This window comes from Archocentrus centrarchus, chromosome 17 (genome assembly GCF_007364275.1).
Source record: "Archocentrus centrarchus isolate MPI-CPG fArcCen1 chromosome 17, fArcCen1, whole genome shotgun sequence".
Taxonomy (NCBI): domain Eukaryota; kingdom Metazoa; phylum Chordata; class Actinopteri; order Cichliformes; family Cichlidae; genus Archocentrus; species Archocentrus centrarchus.
The window spans coordinates 23,633,728-23,653,930 of NC_044362.1; the positions used below are offsets into that span (position 1 = coordinate 23,633,728).

At 43.1% G+C, this 20,203-nt stretch overlaps 1 protein-coding gene across 2 annotated transcripts in view; it reads right to left on the reverse strand.

Annotated features, from left to right (window-relative positions):
- Nucleotides 1-3,005: 3,005 nt before the first annotated feature.
- skila (SKI-like proto-oncogene a) overlaps nucleotides 3,006-20,203 on the reverse strand; it is a 32,878-nt gene continuing 15,680 nt past the window's right edge. For both annotated transcript variants that reach the window (XM_030752876.1, XM_030752877.1), the window contains exons 3-8: nucleotides 13,812-13,907; nucleotides 13,185-13,276; nucleotides 11,154-11,296; nucleotides 6,880-7,244; nucleotides 5,923-6,153; nucleotides 3,006-4,866 (exon numbers count right to left, since the gene is read on the reverse strand). In XM_030752876.1, the coding sequence (XP_030608736.1) occupies nucleotides 4,624-4,866; nucleotides 5,923-6,153; nucleotides 6,880-7,244; nucleotides 11,154-11,296; nucleotides 13,185-13,276; nucleotides 13,812-13,907 (1,170 nt within the window). In that variant the 3' untranslated portion in view covers nucleotides 3,006-4,623. The remainder of the gene's footprint in view (nucleotides 4,867-5,922; nucleotides 6,154-6,879; nucleotides 7,245-11,153; nucleotides 11,297-13,184; nucleotides 13,277-13,811; nucleotides 13,908-20,203) is intronic.

Genomic DNA, 20,203 nt, shown 5'->3' on the forward strand with positions numbered 1-20,203 from the left:
CGCATGCGGTTGGAGTAATCTGCTTCCGGGTAACAAGGAAATTACCTCGTTCACGGAGCTTCGTGATTCGCAGAGGTAACTCGAAATTTAGAAATACATAATTCAAAATTTAGAGATACCCAACTCGAAATTTCGAGTTATGGATAGCAAAAAAATGAATTAAAAAAAATTTCAGCGGCAGAAACAAACTGCTAAAACTTTTGCAGAGGTGCTTACACTTACTGATTATCAGTTAATCACGAGTATTTGATTAGCAGCACCTGGCTACTACTTGCCCCCTTAATTCCTATAGAAGCAGTAAGGGTGTACTTAATTTTTCACTTCACTGTAAATGTGCCTGAACTCCCCTTTTCCTCCTCAGGTTAATCATAAGCTATATGTGAAGGGAGTGAGCAAGAAAAAATAAAAGTACTACCAGACAAAAAAATAAATAAATAAAAACAAAACAAAAAAGACAAGCTGGGTTTTGACACTACAGAACTTTACTTGAATTTGATCCAAGTTCATTGTCTATACAGGGTTTTATTTACAACATCTGAAATCAGGAAAGGGCAAAAACAGAAAAAACAAACACTAGATACAACTGAGGTATTAGCTAAAAGCATTTACAGGTATGTAATTTTTCTAGTAAATATCTATGATGATAAACAGAGATGCAGTGTCTTCTGCTTAAAAAACATCTTTTTTTTTATATCACAACATGAGGTAGGAGAACAGTGTCTCAATTCATGCAAGAACAAAAGTCTCATCACACTGTAGTATTGGCAACGTAGTATGCAATGGTCATACACAGACACTGTGTTTCATGTTTCAGAACAGCATCAAGGGAAAAAAGGTTCATTTGAGCAAAGCCTTAACGTTTTTCCAATCAATAACAGGATGTGTATCAATGAAACCAGGGTATTCCTTTTAGTATCCTCCACCACTGCAGCTCTACTTCCAAGACTAATTACTGCTTGAAAAAAAAAAGAAAAAAAAAAAAATCACACATCCAACTACAAATCAAACCGCCTTCAACACTTCAAAAGTCAACTTGTAGCAGTTTACAAGTTTTCATCATGTAGCCGGGAGGGAAATGGTTATGCAAATCTTGCATTCAGATCTGTTCATGTGGTAAATAAAACACGGCTCCTTCCGCTTTTTCTTCTTTTAGTCAGTTGGGCAAAATTCACACCTGTAAAAAGTCTGTACAAATTAGATCCAAGTTCTCATGACACAGCAAAATGCAAAAAGGCCCAGCACACCCTGTTAATTAGTCCTTTTTTCATCATGACGTACAATTTTAAAAAAGCTAAACAGCGCCCCCGTGTGTATAAAATGCAAACTACTCAGAAAGTACAGACTTCCATTAGATATCTGCATCTGTGTTTGTTTATATATTTTTTTCAGCTAAAGAGGTAATTAAGTGAATAAAAACTAATACTGATTATATTCTAAGTGAGAAATGACAAGGATAATATATGAACTTCTTAAATCAGGACACATAACCGCACACCCAGAGCTACATGAGCAAGTTTCTCCTCTTTCCCTTTTCAAAGCTGCTGTGCTTCAGGCAGACATTGGAGGCCAACGCACGTACGCACACACGCACACACACACTTACTTTCCAAAACAAATTAGGCTACAGGTTATACTCTTCAAAATCTGACTAACTAAATTCAGCCAGCCTCTGAACCATTCATGGTATAAAACTTGCACATGTTCAATATTCATGCATTTGAGCCATCTCAATAGTCTGTGTTATGTGGAGGGAAACTTTTTTTTTTTTTTTTTTTTTTTTTAAACAATAAACAGATTGATAGAGTGGCTCACAGATACAAAAAGTAAGGGGCAGTAAACCATGCAAGAAAAGAAATAAAAAAGAAAAGAAAAAAAAATTTTCTGTTTTCATTTTATCCAAAAATCATTTTCTATTTAGTTCAGAGGACAAGGAGGGGGGGATGAATAAAGAGGGAGGGCGGGGAAAAAAGCTTACATTACACAGTAAACAGTCCGTTATGATGAAATCCACAAAAACTATTTCCATCAGTTCATAAAGAAGTGAGGGGGAGTGTGTAACAAAGTAATATTTTCCTATTTTTGCCGTTGTCCTGCATCATGTGTCGGTAAACCACGCGTTTCACTCCCCCACATCCACACAAAGTCAATTTCTCACATCAGTTTTCATGAAGAAATCAAAACAAAAAAAACAAAACAAAAAAAAAAAAAAACCACATTGGGGCCAACTGAAGCCTCAGTTCTGATCCAAATATTATAACTTTTTAAGATTATTTATTTATAAGAACAGTTAATATATTAATGACTACTGTATTTACAAAGTGAATATAAATCTTTTAGTTAACACGTTAAATATTTTCTTTCATAATTTCAATAAAGGTTTAAATGGAACAACAGTAGAGTGTACATTTGCGGCATGGGGGTTGATTTTACTGGCTTACACCTGCACCTGCTTTTCTGACTGTCAACAAACCACAACTGCCCACTTCTTAAGGTTTCTCATTGTAAAGGGAAGCTGTGTAAGAAAATGTGCATTAAACAGGATGGAGCACAGTGGAATGTCTATCAATTTGCATTAATAGCAGATGCATAAAACAAAAAAAAAGCTCAGTTTAGCCGAGGCAAACCACCCCACCTTGCACGATTATTTACACGCACGCACACACTCACTCACTCACTTAACTTGGATCTTCTTAGTGGCAATAAAAACTGCCTTTGCCTGGCAACTGACACAATAAAAGTCCTCTCTTCCTCTGGCTGGATGTCTCTCCTGGGCGCTGACAAAAACACCGCACACATCCCCGCAGCTGATCTGCCGCAGGAGGTGGATGGACGGGCCACGTGTGAGCGAGTGATTGTGGGAGAGGAGGCGAGATCTCTGGGAGATCCTCTACAGTCTCGCTCAGGGGTGGGCAGAGGGCCTCAGACAACAGCAGTGACCCCCAACTCTGATGGCACACACAAAAAAAAAAAAAAAAAAAAAAAAAAAAAAAGGGGGGGGGGGGGGGGGGTCTCTTGGTACCGCTGGCCTCCAGGCCACCCAGCCTGCCACAGGGGGAGAGTGCATCAGTCCTCGGGGCCCTCGCTCTCAATCCTCCCCGCTCTTCCTCTCCCTGTCTGCCCAGCGCTGTTTGTTCAGCCAGGCAGAAGAACGCCAAGGCCCCAAACCACCCTGGACTAACTGTCTTCACCTGCGACCCACTTCTCACACGCAAACAGGGTGGGGATACAACTGTCTACTAACAATAAAGAAGCCCGAAAAAATAAGGACAGACTGCAACTTTGATCATCTGCTGGGAACTCTGGGGCCATTGTTCTGCCTGAATGCCTGCACTGCACTGACGCATTCGAGTGTGCGCAGGCACGTAAGGATGTTGCATGAACTATAGTAACACAGTACAGCTACCACACGTGAGGCTCTGCCTTTCTTCTTTCAGCTCAGTGCGGCCCCCGTGTCCAGACGCATTCCTTTCCCAGAGGGTTCTGGGGGAGGAGAGCGTAATGAGTGCACAACACTGTTTGTGAGCTTCTCACAGTCGAGCCTGAAAAGAGCACAGTGTTTCCTGTCTAGCCTGAAGTATGGTGGGGGGTGGGGGGCAGGTAAAAAAAAAAAATATACACAGTGTTAAGGAGTTTCCTTGCAGAGGACAATGATGCTAGAGTAAAGCGATGGAAGGTGTGGGGTCGTCAGAGGAGACGCAGGGCAGTTGGCAGATCAGCCAACAGACTGTTTGGTCTACATCAAGAGAGTCCAGGTGGCCCAGCAGAGAGAATAGGAAGCCAGTCTGTGCTAGGAGCAGCTGTAGTCCAGGCCACACTACTTCCTAGTTAGCTACCTTGTAGAGATCACACTCAAAAACACTCATTGCAAGTTCAGCATCACTACTGGCATATTTTAATGAGGTCCTTTTTTTTTGTACAGTAAAGGTCTTTCTCCCCCATAAAGACTTGATGTTTTAGCATGTTACACTTTTCTGTGTTTTATAAGGAGCCAAAAAAAAAAGTATTAAAATGTCTGTGCAGTTTCCTGCGGTCGCTGGTACTTGAGCGTATGGGCTTTACATACAGAAAGACAGAGGAGGGGCATGGTCAGGCGGTGTCTGTGTCTGTGAGCACTGGCCGCTGTGCCAGGTATTAGCATGATGTGACGTCCATAAGGAGCAGCGAATCGGTATCTAAAATCTCAGTCATTAGCTCCAGAAACCAGTAAGCGGGAAGGGAAGTGAAGGGACACTGGGGGTTGGGGGTATAGTGAAGAATTGAGTTGGTCTCTACTGGACCAGTCTCCTGTCTGTGAAGCAGCTGTTTTTTCAGTAAAAACTATAAATTAAATCCAATATACATGCCCAAAAACCTTTAAATACTGTTTAAAGAGAAGGAAGGGAAAACAAAACATTACAAAACAAAAAAAAAAAACAACAACAAAACTTCTTTAAAGTGATTAAATTACAAAAACAAAAATCAGTTCTACACTAAATAAAAGGAGAGCAAAATGCACAACTTAAAGCAGCCTGAGGAGATGTGAAGCTCCCTTCTGCTTCAGGCTGATTTGTTTGTGTCTGTACACTTGGCGGGTGACGAGGAAAGGAATGAGGGGAGGGAGGGAGGCGCCTGGAGGGGCGGCAGTTACTTTTGGCCAGCCGCTGGGGCCTCTGAGCAGGGCGGGGAGTGGGCGTTAGGGGGTCCAGTGGAGGGGGTAGGAGGAGGAGAGGGGCTGCCTCCCATCGTGCCAGACTGGGCCATCTGCTGCTTGAGCTGGGCGATCGTGCGCTCCAGCTTCTCCCGCGCCTCCCGCTCCATGCGCAGCTCCTCCTGCAGCTCCTGTCGGTCTGCCTCCGCCCGCTCCAGCCTCTGACGGAGGTCCGATAACTGGGAAGAGACACGGAGACATGAGGCCACATTAGTCTCACACATTATCACATCTAACAGCAATCTGTCAAAAGTCTGTCTTCTTTTCATCTTAGCAGGCTTGCAACTACTCATTAAGATGTAGATTACTTTGATCTAAAATATTTCAAGAAATGTTCCTAACAAATAATTAACTAAAGCCCAAGATGAGATCATCAAATTGCTTTGGCTTGTTCAGGCAATGGGCCAAAAAGCAGTAAAATCCCATAATGAAGCAGGTGTTGACCATTAAAAAAAAAAAACAAACCAATAGAAACTCTGCACTGCATTTAGGCAAATAGTTGACTCAGAGGTTATTACAATGCACTACGCAAAGTAGTGCAGACAGGCTAACTACTGGTCTCTTCAGGCATCAGTCAAGGCAAGCATTTATTAAATTAACAGTTACATTTTTTCCCCCTATTAGCAAAGACAAAGAAATGTGTACAAAGCCTTTAAAAACATGCTGGACTGTGAGAGTCTCAGCCACACAAACATACGAACACCACCTCTTCTAACGGGGGCAAGAGCCTCAACAACAGACAGGAGGGTGGAAGAGATACTGCAGCCCTGAGCTCGGGCCAATGTAACAGAGATTAAGATTAGGTCTACTGGAAACCCAAACAAAGGTCTGAGTATGTGAACAGAATAGTGACTCACACAGAAACAGACAAATTCTTTTTATTTGACTGGTATATTTATGAAAAGCAGCTCAAAATATTTTTATCTATGTGCACTAGTCTAAAAACCTAATTTTCTTGCAGATCAAAAGATAAACGTTTGTCCATCCATGGTCATAAAAATGAAAAGAAAACTAATACTAAATGCTTAGTGAGTTCAACTTTAATTTTAAGATATAGAGTGACGCGTTCATGTGCGTTTGAGTTCCACTGGAGCTTTGCGAGCTTAATGTCTTCAAGGTAAAATTTGCATATGTTAAGTGATGCAAACCACTGAACACTCCTTGTATGTCACTGTGATTCATTCTGACTAATGCAAAATTCTGTGCACACGTGTGTACCATGTGTAAGCCTGTACCTGTGCAGTGTAGTGGGCCTCTTGCTGGCGCTGTGCCCCTGGCTCGCAGGCGCAGGCCTGCTGTCGGAGCTGCTCCAGACGGGTCTCCAGCTCCAGCTGCTCCTGGCGGGCCTGGCTGAGCTGCCGTGCCTGCTCACTGTGCACCGCCTCCAGCTCGCTGCGCAGCTCCCGTTGCTCGGCGCTCAGCTCTCGTAGCCTCGCCGCTTCGCCACCACGCAACGCCTCCAGTTCCTGAAGATACACAGACAAAGTCAAGGAACAATACACTTCAGTGACTCCTATAGAATGCTTGCCATAACACAGGCTCCGCGAGGAGGCCTGACGTTTTATATCACTTAAGGGGCTCGGATGCAGGGTCGTTCTGTTTGTTCCACCCAATTATGGGCTGTCTGTGTAACATTTGACAACATATTCTGAGACATTATGGATGTACACTCTCAGAAAAAAAAAGGGCAACAAGCCAAAAGTTTGCCTTTGAATCTGTACATACATTTAGCTTCTTGGAAGTCCTTGTTTAAGGGAAAAGAAAAAAAAGGCAATTTGCTTACATTTTATTTCATCAGACATTTTGTCACCAATATTCTCCAATGGTGGCATCTCATTTTAGATTACAAACGCAATTTTCTCCACATCCCATTAGTGGAGGACATAATTCAGCTGTAGATGTGAATGTCACCATAATCTAGGACAACTCCATTTCCATACATCCAAACTGAAATTAAACCCAGTGCTTTAATAAACTGCTACACGAGTGAAACACTGATTTATATGAACTGTTCTGCTGACTTGTGTTAAAAACTGGTGGAACAATCTGATACAAACATGTTTCATGTGATGGGAGGAAGAGATGGGGGGGTGAAGATCACCTCCACATCCACATCAAGGACACTTGATATGTGGAAACAGTTATCGTATTGTTGATCTTGGGCTCATTTATCTTTCCAACCACCAACTCACCATTTCCAGCTGCAGCTGCTTGTGCAGGGTGGAGTTGAGCTTCTCCTGCTGCCTGCTGTACATCTGCATGATCTCCACAACAATCCTGTCCTTGTCGTCCTCCAGCACCCCCGCCACCGCGCCGCTCGTGGCAGAGCTCACGTCCTTAGCCGTTACATCCGTTACCAATGACAACAGCGACGCAGGAGGACGGGGAGGAGGAGGGGTGTGGGCGGTGATGTGGGTAGCTTTCTTGTAGCCTGGGCTGCTTGTCTCCATGGAAACTGCCTGGGTATGGCATTCCCTCTCGGTGGCCGAGTCAGCAGCAGCACATTGGGATTTGGCCTCCCCGGCGCCAGCACCAACAGCAGGCGATGCGTGAAGATCTGAGGAAGGAGGGAGATGAAGATGAAGGAAAAAGTTAAAAAAAAATAAAAGAAGAAGAAGAGGAGGTGGGTGAAAGACAGGAAGTGCGAGCCGTGCTAGTGCACACACTGCCACCCACGCTCAGTAACACCCTCGCACAACCTCATAAACGCCTGCACTTCTTCCTCAGCACGGGCGCACGCACAAGTACGGCATGGCAACAGTCGAGGAACCAAACACTCGCCCACAAATTTTCTGTGTGTTTGCCCTCAGACACACGCAGAATAGAGAGGAATAAAGGGCCATGTGTGGGAGCCGTGCTGCTCTGCGTGGGCTCTTCCACTGTTCAAACCCTGGCTTGTTCCCTCACTGTGGCCTGTGAGGAATGCATCATGGGAAACAGTGGGTAGGGTGGTAGTCTCTGGCAGTATCGAGATTTAATTTGATTCTAATCGCTTAAATGAGAAGGTGGGGGGGACTAGTTTCATCTGTAGTTCAGTTCCATCTGACCTGGTTTTAATGCGGGTGACTGACTAATAAAAAGGTTACAATTATTTAAGCATCTTCCTGACTACTTCCTTTATGAAAATTATGAAGTGAAAGTGTAATATGAAGCATAACTTGCTTTGTAATAACCAAAGTTGGTAATAACCAAAGTTGGTGTGTGTGAGGCCTGGAGAGGGAGGGGGGAAGTAGGCGTTGTCCATCTATGGGTGTTTGGTGTCAAATGTCTCTTTGGCCACTATGTAGGTTAACAACAAATACATCTTAGAGGAGAAGGTGCAGTACGATGTAAATGCAGCAGTCAAATTACCCATCAGGAAGCTATAAAGCTAATCGGTGATCAGTGAAGTTCTGCAGCAGGTTCAGTAGCCTCAGTGCTCAGCGATTTTCTAGTTTAAATTTTTGATTCGATGGAGGTAAAAATTAGGTTTTGGACTCTCACTCAGGCTTTGTAATAGAAATAAAGAGATTTGCTGTGCTTCAAAATTCTTTTGTGTGATCCACAGAGCTCAAGGTTGTTCATTTGTGGAGATCTCACAGATCAAAGATGTGTTTTTAAGGTGGAATTTTACAAAGCAGCCTGTCTCCAGCCTCTCTGCAGTAATGTTAGTACCTGTAAAGGTTATCCCATAAACTATGCGGCAAGATTTGTATAAAGTGTTTGTAAAGTGCCGCAGTGTGTTTTTCAGCTGATCTCAACTGCACGCACACAATATAAGATAGCCCCCCTGTATCCAACTGGAAGTGTGACTCACAAAAACACATGTGGACAAATGTAAGCTAGTTATGGCAGAGTCTTTGAATCACAGACAGAAAGAAGATGACGAAGAAGAAATGGTGAACGAGTGACAGAGGGAGCAGGAGGACAGAGGATAATGTGTTCATACAGCATGTGCATGACAGGAAACGGGATGCTCTGTACACAGCATGCCGGGAGAGGACAATCATTTACTGACTCAAGCTGGCTAGTGCATGTCCAAACACACAGAGACACACACAGACACTCACACACATCCAGATCCATGCTCTGAAGCACACAAATAACAGGCGTGAGTCATTTGGTGGTGGATCAAAAGGAAATAAGCAGAGAAGAGAGAGAGTGTGGAAGGCACTGATACAATGGGAAGGAGGGCATTAAATGAGGGGAGAAAAATGTTTAAAGAAAAAGATGAAGGGGTAGAGGGTTTGGATGAAAGGGGCTGGAGAAGAAAGAAGTGAGGAAGTGAAGGAGCAAACCGAGAACCTGCTCAGAGAGGAGGATGTGGAGATAGCTGCCAGGAAGAAAAAGAGGGAGGGGAGACGGATTGGTTGGAGAAGAAAAAGAGGAGAACGCCTGAGAGATGCGAAAGAGAGAGACAGCTTGACAGTCAGACATGGTGTAATAATGGCAGACAGAAACCATTGCTGTGATTCATCCTCTCCCTCTATCTATATAGACACACACACACATCTCATTAATGACGAATATGAATATGAAATTATGCACATGAAAACACACATGAAGAGGTCATGGCCATTTCCACCCCCCCGTCTTTCTCTGAAGGTCAGTGCATGATTAAGTGCACCACTGCTGCACTGTCGAGCATGTGATGTAGGTTGTGTGTTGACAGTAAGCACGTGTCAGTTTGCAGAACCCGTTGCATGAACCTGAACATGCATGTCACTTCTTTACATGTATATATGGAGATTGCTCATGCCTGCTGTATATATGACTCATGTATTTTTAGTAGGCATGTGTCAGTTTTGTTTTAGTCTGATGTGCACATACAAGAGTATAATACTTTTATATGTAACGAACCAATGGTGCCCAAATGGTGGGCTTTGAAACTGTGTGATTACTGTTGCAATATACTGTGTCTGAACTTTGCATGCACTTATTTACCAGTACAGAGATCAATTCTATTCCATAAATGTATTTAAAATCTTTTTGTGAAAGGGAACACCAAGTCCATGCAGTTGCAGGTTGGTGAGAATTATTACACCTTCATACAGAGACCCCGACAGATAAGTGAGGAGAATAATAAACCTCTGAGGGAAGAAAATGGTTCAACTAACAGAGCAAAAGAAGGAAACTGCTGGTAAAAGCTAGAGTGGAGCTATCCATCTTATGGCCCCAACTGGATGAGATTGGGATTGGTCTGTCAACAGCCCCCAGCCCGAGCGTGTCCTCCGTGAGAAGGAGTTGGCTAATGCTAATATGGTGCACAGCAGGCTAAAGAGGCACTTGGAAACCAAAAATCCCTTTCTTAAAGAAATTTAACCTACTCTGATCACAAGTAGTGACAGGAAGACTGAATATGACTGATAAGGCGATGAGTTAGATAAGGAGGTGAGTTAGAAGTTAGGAGAACTCATTACAAAGCAGAAACAAAATTGCAGCTGCATGCTCTGTCCAGATGCCACAAACGCAACTGAAAACACAACTAAAAGAAGGACTGCAAACATGTCAGATGACACAGCACTTATTCTACACAGCTATGAATATGGCTCATATTTTTGGAGCAATTTTGGTTGTTTGGCATGTTTGAAAACCACAGTAATGTGCAACTATCATAAGTGCTGTTGCCTTTAAGTGTGGACAGTGTTTTTACTAGCATTAGTTTGACCCTTTCAACCAGAAGAAGCCGAACGTAACTTTTTGTGAGATACTGCCAAATATTAGCACTCAGTGTAAATGTTTTTATTGGCCTGAAGCGCTGTTAAAATAACTGTGTGTGTGTGTGTGTGTGTGTGTGTGTCTCTCCAATCAGTTTTCTGCTTTTTAATTATTTCACATCAAAGTCCAAATAACTTTCCAGCTTCATATTTATCACTGCTAATTATAGGAATACCAACAGAAAATCTTCCTTTACCTGCCCACTCGTGTTGCGTAGCGCAGCTAGACTCTGTGTCTCTGCAGATGTGCAGCTCTTATTAACTGCTGAAGATCCAAGGCCTGTTATTACATGGACAAACTGGAAGCAATTTCCTGCCTTTTCACCCATTATCTGCACTGCCATTTTCAGTTTTTCACTTGAATATAATTAGAGAGCGTCAGCCATTGCTTTTAATTTCACAAGAAGGTTAAGTAAGAAAGGGTATGATCTTATGGGTTATTCTATTTGGCTGATGGTCTATCATTTCCAAAAGGGATGATGAATTCAGATTACCTTGGCAGTTTTATGTCTGAGGAAGTGGCATTTAATCTGATCAGATTTTTCTTCTTGTCTACATGACAATGAACATGTTCATGACCTGCTTATCTGACATCAAATCCCCGGAAAGAAAGCAATAATAACAAGGTAAAAGGATTTATTAGCAATCCCAATTTGGAGCCCAAATTGTGCATTTAAGTGGTTTTAGGATGTGTGTTTAGTCATTAAACGTCTTAGACATGTCTTTGCAGGTTAATGTAAGTCAGCTCTGCTGTGTGTATTATTACTGACCCATTGGCGGCTCGTCATGGCCCAGCACTCTGCGGCTGTAGTGGTGTTTGAGCAGGGCGCCGAGCATCTCAGGACTCATCTCCGCCTCCCTTCGCAGTGAAACATTGGGAGCCACCATCTTATCGTATGTGTACATGTAGTAACTGGAAGAAAGAGAGGAAAGAAGACATTTGTGGACTTTGCAACATTACTGTACATACAGGGACATATACACCCACAATAACTAATGTGGCAGTATAAAATACAGCTGATCATGTGGTGTCTGTCCTGGCCCAATGTAACTACATTTTTTTAAGGGGGGGGGGGGGGGGGCAGTTTGAAATATCTCCTTTCATATGTTTACAAGATCTCAGTCTAAACAGATCTTCTGCTTATCAGAAATGTCCAGGTAGTGGATAGAACTGGGAGCAAGAGATTACGCCTGTAGATATGCTCTCAAGCCACTAAGCCAACACTATTTCATGATGCATGGTGGGAAGGGAAGGGAAAGAGAGAGAGAGAGAGAGAGAGAGAGATAGAAAGAGGAGGAGAAGAGAGGTGCGTTGAACCCCTCCCCCCACCAGCAGCCCCCTCCAGACAGAGCTGAGGCTGGAACACTGAACTAGGTTAAGAATTGCAGCTCAGTGGGACTCTGTGCTTCGTTTTCATCCAGAGGAGAGACACAAGGCTTGTCTTGTGTCTGTGGGTTTTTTTTTTTTAAGCAGTCTCCTGGCCTGAATGAAAACCACTCCTTCACATGAAACAGCTCCAAAGCAACTGAATAATGTAAGCCTAGCTTGTATGTGACAAGTGTAGCACTAATGGATGTTTGTGGCAGTCCAGATTTGACTTTAAGTGCTGCGGATGTCTGGCACAATGTCCGACTGTCAGGATGCTGCTTTACTACTAACTCTCCAAAGTAAAAGACGCGCTGCAAACTGGTCTTGACTGGTTTGTACGTGTAGCAGTCATGTGGTCCTGGCAGGTGACCAGAGCTATAATCCTTCCAATTTGTCTGGCCTGGCGTCTGCAGGCTTCCACACAGTCAGTAAGTCAAAGGCAGTCACATGTAGCTATGGCTTTAATCTGGGTCAGATTACTGTGAGCCACATCTAAACAAGAGCTGGTGTCCCCTGGGGATGGAGAGATGGAGGAAGGAGCGAGTGAGGGAGAGGAAGAGGGACAGAAGAGGAGATGAGCAGCGTAGTAACAAGAAATTAAAAGACAAGAAAGAAACTGACGTCAAACTGACACTTAAAAATATGCATCTACAGTATATGGCGCAGAGATTTTTCAATCTTCTGCAGGTTTCTTCAGATCACACCGGGCCATCTGACACAGTTTCACGTATCGATAAGTGTTTAAGCAACTGCTGCTTTTAACACTGTCTGGGACAACCACATGACTATAATCTAGAGTGAATATCACTCGTCTACTTCAGCAAAATCAGGCAGATTTAATACAGTTTCTCAGCCATACAAAGTGTTCTACAGGGAAAAAATAAAAACAGCTGGTCAATTCATTGGTTATGTGGTATCAGTATGTAAGTTATTTACTTTCTGCTATTTTTAAAGCACAAATTCCACATATTTTCTAATTACCAGAAAAGTCCTCACATATTTTGATTTGCTTTTATTTTTATTTGACAATGAACTGAATATCTTTAGTTGTGCAGCACATAATCAAATACAAAAAGCAAATTACAGATAGCCCACTGTGGGCTACTGAAATTTAACAGACTAAATAATTAATCAAGAAAAGAAAAAGAAAAAAGAAACATCACTGATTTAAGCGATAATTAAAATAATCACCGGCTACAGCCTAAAAACACAAAATAAAAATGCCATTGAACAGGAGTTATTAGATGGTTAATTAATTCTGTTTATTAACAGAAATTTATTCATTTATTAAACCAGAAAGACGCCCATTCTCTGCTACTCATCTCTGCATTAAATCTTTGTTGTACAAATTGGACATCTTTGGGTGGTGGAAATGATAAAAATGAAAAGCGTTTAGTAGAATAGCTGACTTAGGGTTAATAAGGTGTAGTACCTGGGATGGACCAGGGTGGGGTGTCCTGGCTCCTCCTTGATTTCTGAGAAAAGCCGGTTGAACACAAGAGTAGGTGGAGATGCAACTTTCCCCTGTTAGAAACGCAAACAAATAGATAAATATGACAAAACAACAAAAACAGAACGGCAGATATTTCATCGTGGTGTACCATCTTCACATCTGATTATATAAATTGCCACAAAGGCATTCAGATGCATGCCCACGTGCACACACATGAATACATGGATGGCTACAGGAAAGAACGTGGCTTTCCTGTAGCCATAATATAATATAGCTAATATGCATGCATACATGTGAAAGGGGGATCATCCATCAGGCATCAGTTGAGACAGTGTGCACGTGCGTGTGTGTGCACGAGTCACAGAAAGAGATAATCATGATAAAGAGCTTCTTCTCTGCATGTAAAGTCGGTGGGGGCAGGGATGAGGAGCTGAGTGGCTCAGTAGCTACACAACAGAGGAGAAGCGTGCTGCTATGAATGATCGAGCAGGGGGTGTGTCTGTCAGTGGGGGGTGTGGGCTGACCTGAGCGTGGAGAGAAAAGGAGTGGGAGGAGGTAATTTCTTTTTTTTTTTTTTTTTTGGAAAGAAAGGAAATTACAACTGACCTTCCTCACTGGGTCAGCATCAGCCAACTTGTCGCTGGTGGGGTAGATATCTAATGAGGGTTTCCTCACCTGGGTCTCCTCTTCCTCCACCACCTTCTGAAATGCAGGAAGAGAAAAAAAATGATGGTTAAACAGATGGGCAAAGACACCCCAAGGTAAAACACAACAGAGAAAGTCTGTGTAGATTCTCAGTCATCCAGGTTATAGTTGTCTCTGGAGCAGTCGCCTTTTTTCAAGCTCCAGAGACAACAGAGAAAGACACAGATGCAGTGCTGTGCCCAATACATTTGTTAGAATACTCTGAATGACTTAAAATGAGCGGCTCTGTCAGGAGGCGTGGGAAGGCAAGAAGAGGGGAAAGAAATTACAACTGGCACGCAGTCACAGAGAGGGAAAAGATAGAGACAAATGGCATTTAAATGATAGGAAATGGAGACAAATGGCACCCAAGATATAAAGAATGGAGACAAATGTGTAGAGAAGCAGGTGAGCTATGGCTTGAGCTGGCCGCGATGCAGCTGTGAGGAAAATGAAGGCGGCAGGGAAATGGATAAGCCCAGGGTCGCCGCCAAATGAGCCAGCCGAGGAAGGCCTATGAATAAAACAGAAGAAAAGCCAAGCCGCGACTCGATGCGGCCTACTTCTGTGCGTGTCAGACATCGGTATACATGCAACACAACAGGAGTCAACTACTTGCTCTATGGGAAAATATATGTTTGAATGTTTCTGATTCCTGTGTCAGGTTCGTTCCTGGGGGGTACGAACCTGGGGGATTTGGGGGGGGGGGGGCATATCCAGGCAATGCTCAGCGAGAGGCCACAAGCTGATAGAACTGATCCTTATCTGTGACAGGCAGGACTGACACACATGCTGCGTTTCACAAACACCTTCTACCCAACTGACAGGTAGCAGACACCTGAGGAACAAGAATGCATAGCATCGCAACACGAGCAGTTAGTTAGCCAACAGCAGCCAACAGGCAGCGGATGGAGGAAGAAGATGCAGGAGAGAAGATGGGAGGAAGAAGAAGAAAGAAGAACCAGGACAAGAAAAAAGTGCAAAAGCAGTGAGCAGAATAAAGATAACGTTAAAGAAAGCATCAATAATTGACTTACTTTTAGTCTTTTAAAGCTAGCTATAAATGTTTATCCACAAAATGCAGACACAGAAGCGCACAGCGAATAATAAACAGGCAGCTTTTCATCAGCTGGGCTAAAGGATTTTCCTCTGCGCTGTAGTGGCTAAGAGCTCGTGTCATTACCAGAGCTAAACAGCCCCAGAACAATGCTGGCAAATAACTGTGACAGCCACGCATTAGCCGCTTATCATTTATACCAGTCCAGCAGCAGCCTCATTTAGCAGCTTAAGCCAGTATTATTTACAAAAACCACAATTATTCACCTGTCACATATTCCACAAAATACATTACATTATAATTTTATTTATCTATTCGCTTTCTGTTTCACTACCCACCAAAGCCACCGCTTCTTTGTTAACAGAACACATTTAGCCCTCGAAGAATTGATACACAGATATTGCTAAATGCCATCTTACTTGCAGATAATAGTCAATACTGATTTCTATTTTTAAATTGTGTATTTGGAAATTTTAGCATTGAATTAAACACAAATGAATGTAACCTGCAGCCATTTATATTTCTTTCTGTACCTCCAGCTCAAATCACTATGTCTCAGCAAAAAAAAAAAAAAAAAAAAAGAGAAAGAAAGAAAGAAAAATTCATCTCTGTGAGAATTTTCTGAACTGTGTGTAGGGGATAGCCCCTTATTTACAAGGGCTTGCATGAATGAACATGTACATGCAAATGGTAAAAGGCTGGAAACGTGTGAGAGCCAGGTGTGTCTGTGAGAGCATGTGTATACAGACAGGACCTCAGTTGTTTCTCAGTGATTGTGGTTGCTGTGTTTTTGGTTTTTTCTCCCCTTTTTCCCCCCAATCTAGCAGGCAGCACTGCAGCACGGGGAGTGTGAGAGGGGAGAATAGAACAGGGCAGAGATAGAGGGAAGGAGGACTGACAGAAACAACCATGCAACCACTGCAGTGGTGTGGCGGTGTGCTGGGTCCTCACTGGCTGAGTCCATCCAAAGTAAAGGATGGTCTTTCTGTGTCTGTATGGTAAACGCATACAGAGGGAGAGCGTGAGCCAGGTCATACAGAGGTCTTTCATCTGCTTGACCTCCACAACGACAGATGTTTTGCTGCTAAGACGACTGACAGCTCATTAAAGCTAGGTCTGCACCCTCCTTTGTGTGTGTGTGTGTGTGTGTGTGTGTGTGTGTGTGTGTGTGTGTGTGTGTGTGTGTGTGTGTGTGTGTGTATTTGTAAGAACCAATTAGACCTTGGGAGCTAGGACATTATTGGAAAGCGAGGACATTTTGGCTGGCCCTCAGTTTGGGGCTGTTTGAGGGTCAAGACTGGAGGTTTTATGGTTAAGGATAGAGAATAGGTGAATGTCGAGGGTTTTTCCTTCATATGTGACACCCACCAAAGAGGTTTGAGCATTAAACCGCATGGCGGTGTTTCATTAGTTTAGTTTCTTTTTCAAATTTTAACCTACTACAAAAACTGTGGTTCTAAAAAGGATCCCAAAGGATTTTAACCTATAAAATCTCGTAAGAATTAAAGGATTATCATTTGATTTCACATATAAAAGTGCATCTCATCCTATGACATCAAGTAATATAAAAATTTGAAAGGTGCACCTTCTAATATTTAAATATTCAATACAAATGACCTCTCTAGGCATGTCTGCAGTACCTTTTCTGCCCACAAAGGGGCCAAAATCACACTTTGGCAATCACTGATATACAGTCTATGTGACTAATGGTGGTTACATGCATCGTCACCCCTCAAAGAAACATCCTGGGGTCAGGGTTTTAGTATAAATGTGAGAAACGTCTAGGAAACCAAACAGTAAAAGAGGAAGCCTGCAGGTGGGCTATTACCTCTGTATGTGCTGTATCCATAAAGACCAAACATACATGTATGTGTGTGCGCCGCTAATGGCTGCCTGCCTCTCCCAGTGACTCCTGCATACCTGACAGCTGACAGCTTAACGCCCACCACCCACTCACGCGCGCGCACGCACACACACACACACACACCCCTTCTCATTACTCCTGCTGCTCTGCACTCTCTCTTCCTTAATGAATGTTTGCCGGTGCACCGTTAGCACACTTCAACACTACAACTGTTTTCCTCACCTTCCCAACCCCCACCTTGCTTTATTAAAAACACACCATGCTGCTACTGGGTCCTAATCTGCAATAACGAAGTACCTCTCTTATCTGGGCTGCCTCAACGACACACAAACACGTGTATACACATACACGTAACCCCCTTATGTCTCCAGCCCTTTGTCAGGCTGAAGCTCGCCTTATGACAATGTGGATTAGCATTCCACACAGTCACTCGACTGAACTCTGCCCTGCTGATCCTAATCACTAGCAGTCTGCCTGCTGCTGCAGCTTCACGCTGGTTTGTCCCACCAATGTGTAGCTAGATGTAGCTGCAGCCATGTGAACTCACAGTGACCCATTTTTTTTTCAGCATAGGTGACATTTCTGCAGCAGACGCATTAATGGAGTAGAAATTGTTTTTTGTGTGTGTCTGTGTATCCTGAGTGCCACTAAATCAAACAACAACAAGTGGCACTTTACTAAGCAGGCACCCATGACTGTACATTAGCATGCACAGTCTGGCAGAGCAAATGCACTTTAGCGAAAGGCCTGCATTTCTGCTGTGTTCTTCCAGCAGCAAAAATCTAATTTACACCAAGAATACCAGCTGCCTTTTTATTCTTTTCAGCTTGAAATGCATTTCAAAAGGAAGATGGCATTCTCCTGTAAGCAGGGGGAGAAAAGCCAGTCTAAGCTTGTGAATTTTGCAGTTAATTTTTTGTTAATTTCAAGCTAGAAACTAAATGAATGAGGTTCCATAGTTTGCGATGCTGCCGACGAGCTGCTACATGATTGGGGTGAAGGCTGTCAACCTATAAAAAGGTGACAGTGAATTTCTTCATACCTGAGGACTGCACTGCATTTAAGTGAGTCTTTTAAGTCTTGCTTGTATCTGCTCATCCTGACACACGACAAGAGCCTGCTTCCACCTCCCCCCCAGCTGAAAGCAGACTCGTGGAAGCAGACTGACACAGTGCCACACACAGTGCAAACAAGTCCGAGGTCAAGCTCCAATCCTCCGTCGCTCTACTCCTGTCACGTGGACCCTCCAAATGACTACTGTCTCAGTGCATATAAACACACGTGCAGTTACTCTTTGCTATAAATACAGATCCTGTCTCCATACATGCATAATAAAACACACACTTGGCTCAACCCTCTAACACAAACACATACACGTGCAATGGAGCAAATTGGTTCTTGTGATTTGTGAGTTAACCTGAAGAGGTGAATTCCCTGAGACGGCGAGGATTTGTTGCTTCAACATCACGAGAGGGAAGAAACTCCATATAACTATTCTGCTCATGTCCAGCTCTGTGAACTCTACTGGAGTAGCTTTCCATAACTCACAGGTCAAAATAATCTGTTTATCTTACACAGAGCCTCTGTCTGAAACAAGCTGTAATAACTCCTGATTGGCTGTCCCTCGCAAAGAGAAGGTTTAGTGAGGTTTGCATTCACACAGCTCTGTGTGAATGACACTCTTTGACATCATACAGAGCCAACAGTAGAAAATCCTGCCTGAAACAGAGTGTTTAAAGCAGTTTGAAGTCCTTTTGGCTTGTAGGGCTCACGTGCACATACGATGACCTTGTTATTTGAAAGTCTGGCCATGTTTAATATGAGTGTCCATCACTGTAACAGCATTATACAGAGCAGAAAATAAGGAAAAGCAATGTGTCAACTATAGGCAAAACCTCCCCTTTGGCAATGCAAATAATCATTATTTGACCAGACTTGGTTCCCTTCTTTTTAAGCTTGTGCTGATTCTTCAGAGAAAATGCTGCAGATGTGGTAAAACTATAAAACCCTGCCCAGGATATAAAAAACTCACACAAACACAACAAGTCTTGACATGCCTGAAGGAGAATCTTATCTAGGCCATAATAAAGAGTGTGCAAGCCTTTATCTGACCTTTTATTCCACAGCAGCAATGTGTTTGCGTGCTATTAAAAACTTCCGTGCCCTCACTCTCACACACACACACACACACACACACACACACACACACACACACACACACAGCTGGGAACAACGGTCTTCACATCTGTTGAAACCCTAATATCAGCTGCTGGGTATGAAAACTGAAAGAGAACCCAAGCGAACACCACAACCTATTTCAGGGGATGGGAACATATCTGTGGCACATATCATTCGTGTGCCTGGCATGGAGATGGTGAAGGAATAGCTGCGGCAGCAGAAGAGGAGGACGGAGTGATGCAGCTCATTCTCCTTTTTCCTCTAAGGAGGAAGTGAACAGTGTGTGTGTGTGTGTGTGTGTGTGTGTTAGGCAGTGAGAGAGGACTGTAGGAACACACACGTACACAGACACTCGGAGAGACAGTCACACCCTGTCTGTTTCTAGACCACATCCTGTACTGCTGCAGTCGTCAACTGTGTCAAAGATCAAGCAATAGATGCAAAGTTTCTATAAACGCTTCCTGACTGAACTGCGACAACAAGGCACACATTTATCTATCTCTTGAATGTCACTTTTTCCTCAAAACTCACAAACCGGCTGAGACTTTTGCATTGTTTTTAAACCTTTTAAAGTAAGCAAGCACATTGTTAAATGTATTATCGAGGGTTTTCATTTAGTTCATTTCTCTGTTTTGTTCCAAGGAAAAAAGATGTCTCTTTTTAATAACAAATAACTGTTATATTTTAAACTCTTTTAGCTCAAACAATTGATGTAACACACAAGATAAATATCAGCCACTTATGGCTGATATCTGTGCATCCATAATTTTAACAGACTAAACAACATATTGTGCATTTGGGAGAATATAAAAATAATCCGCAGTTGCAGTGCTGCTACTTTCTCTCTGCAACTCCCACTCAAATCCCAATTTTTATATCCATCGACCTCCACCGTGGTTGATCCGCTTATCCTTTTGCTTGCAATTAAGATCAGACAATTCTGTGCCAGTCTTCTGGGTTTGATTTGGGTTTTACTGGGTGCTCTGGTGGTCCCACCTGGCCCCCATACATAGACACAGATGCTGGAAGGTTTTATATGGAGGTCTTAATCCAGTAAGCCATTTATCCACGGACTGGGAGCCACACTTTGTTTCAGCAGCCAAATCAATAACAGCCCACAAGGGAACCGGGCAGCAAAGTGGGGCAATTAAAGGAATACACTTTTGGTAGAAGCTCTGATTTACTCAGCACGGTGAAATGAGATCACTTCAAGGT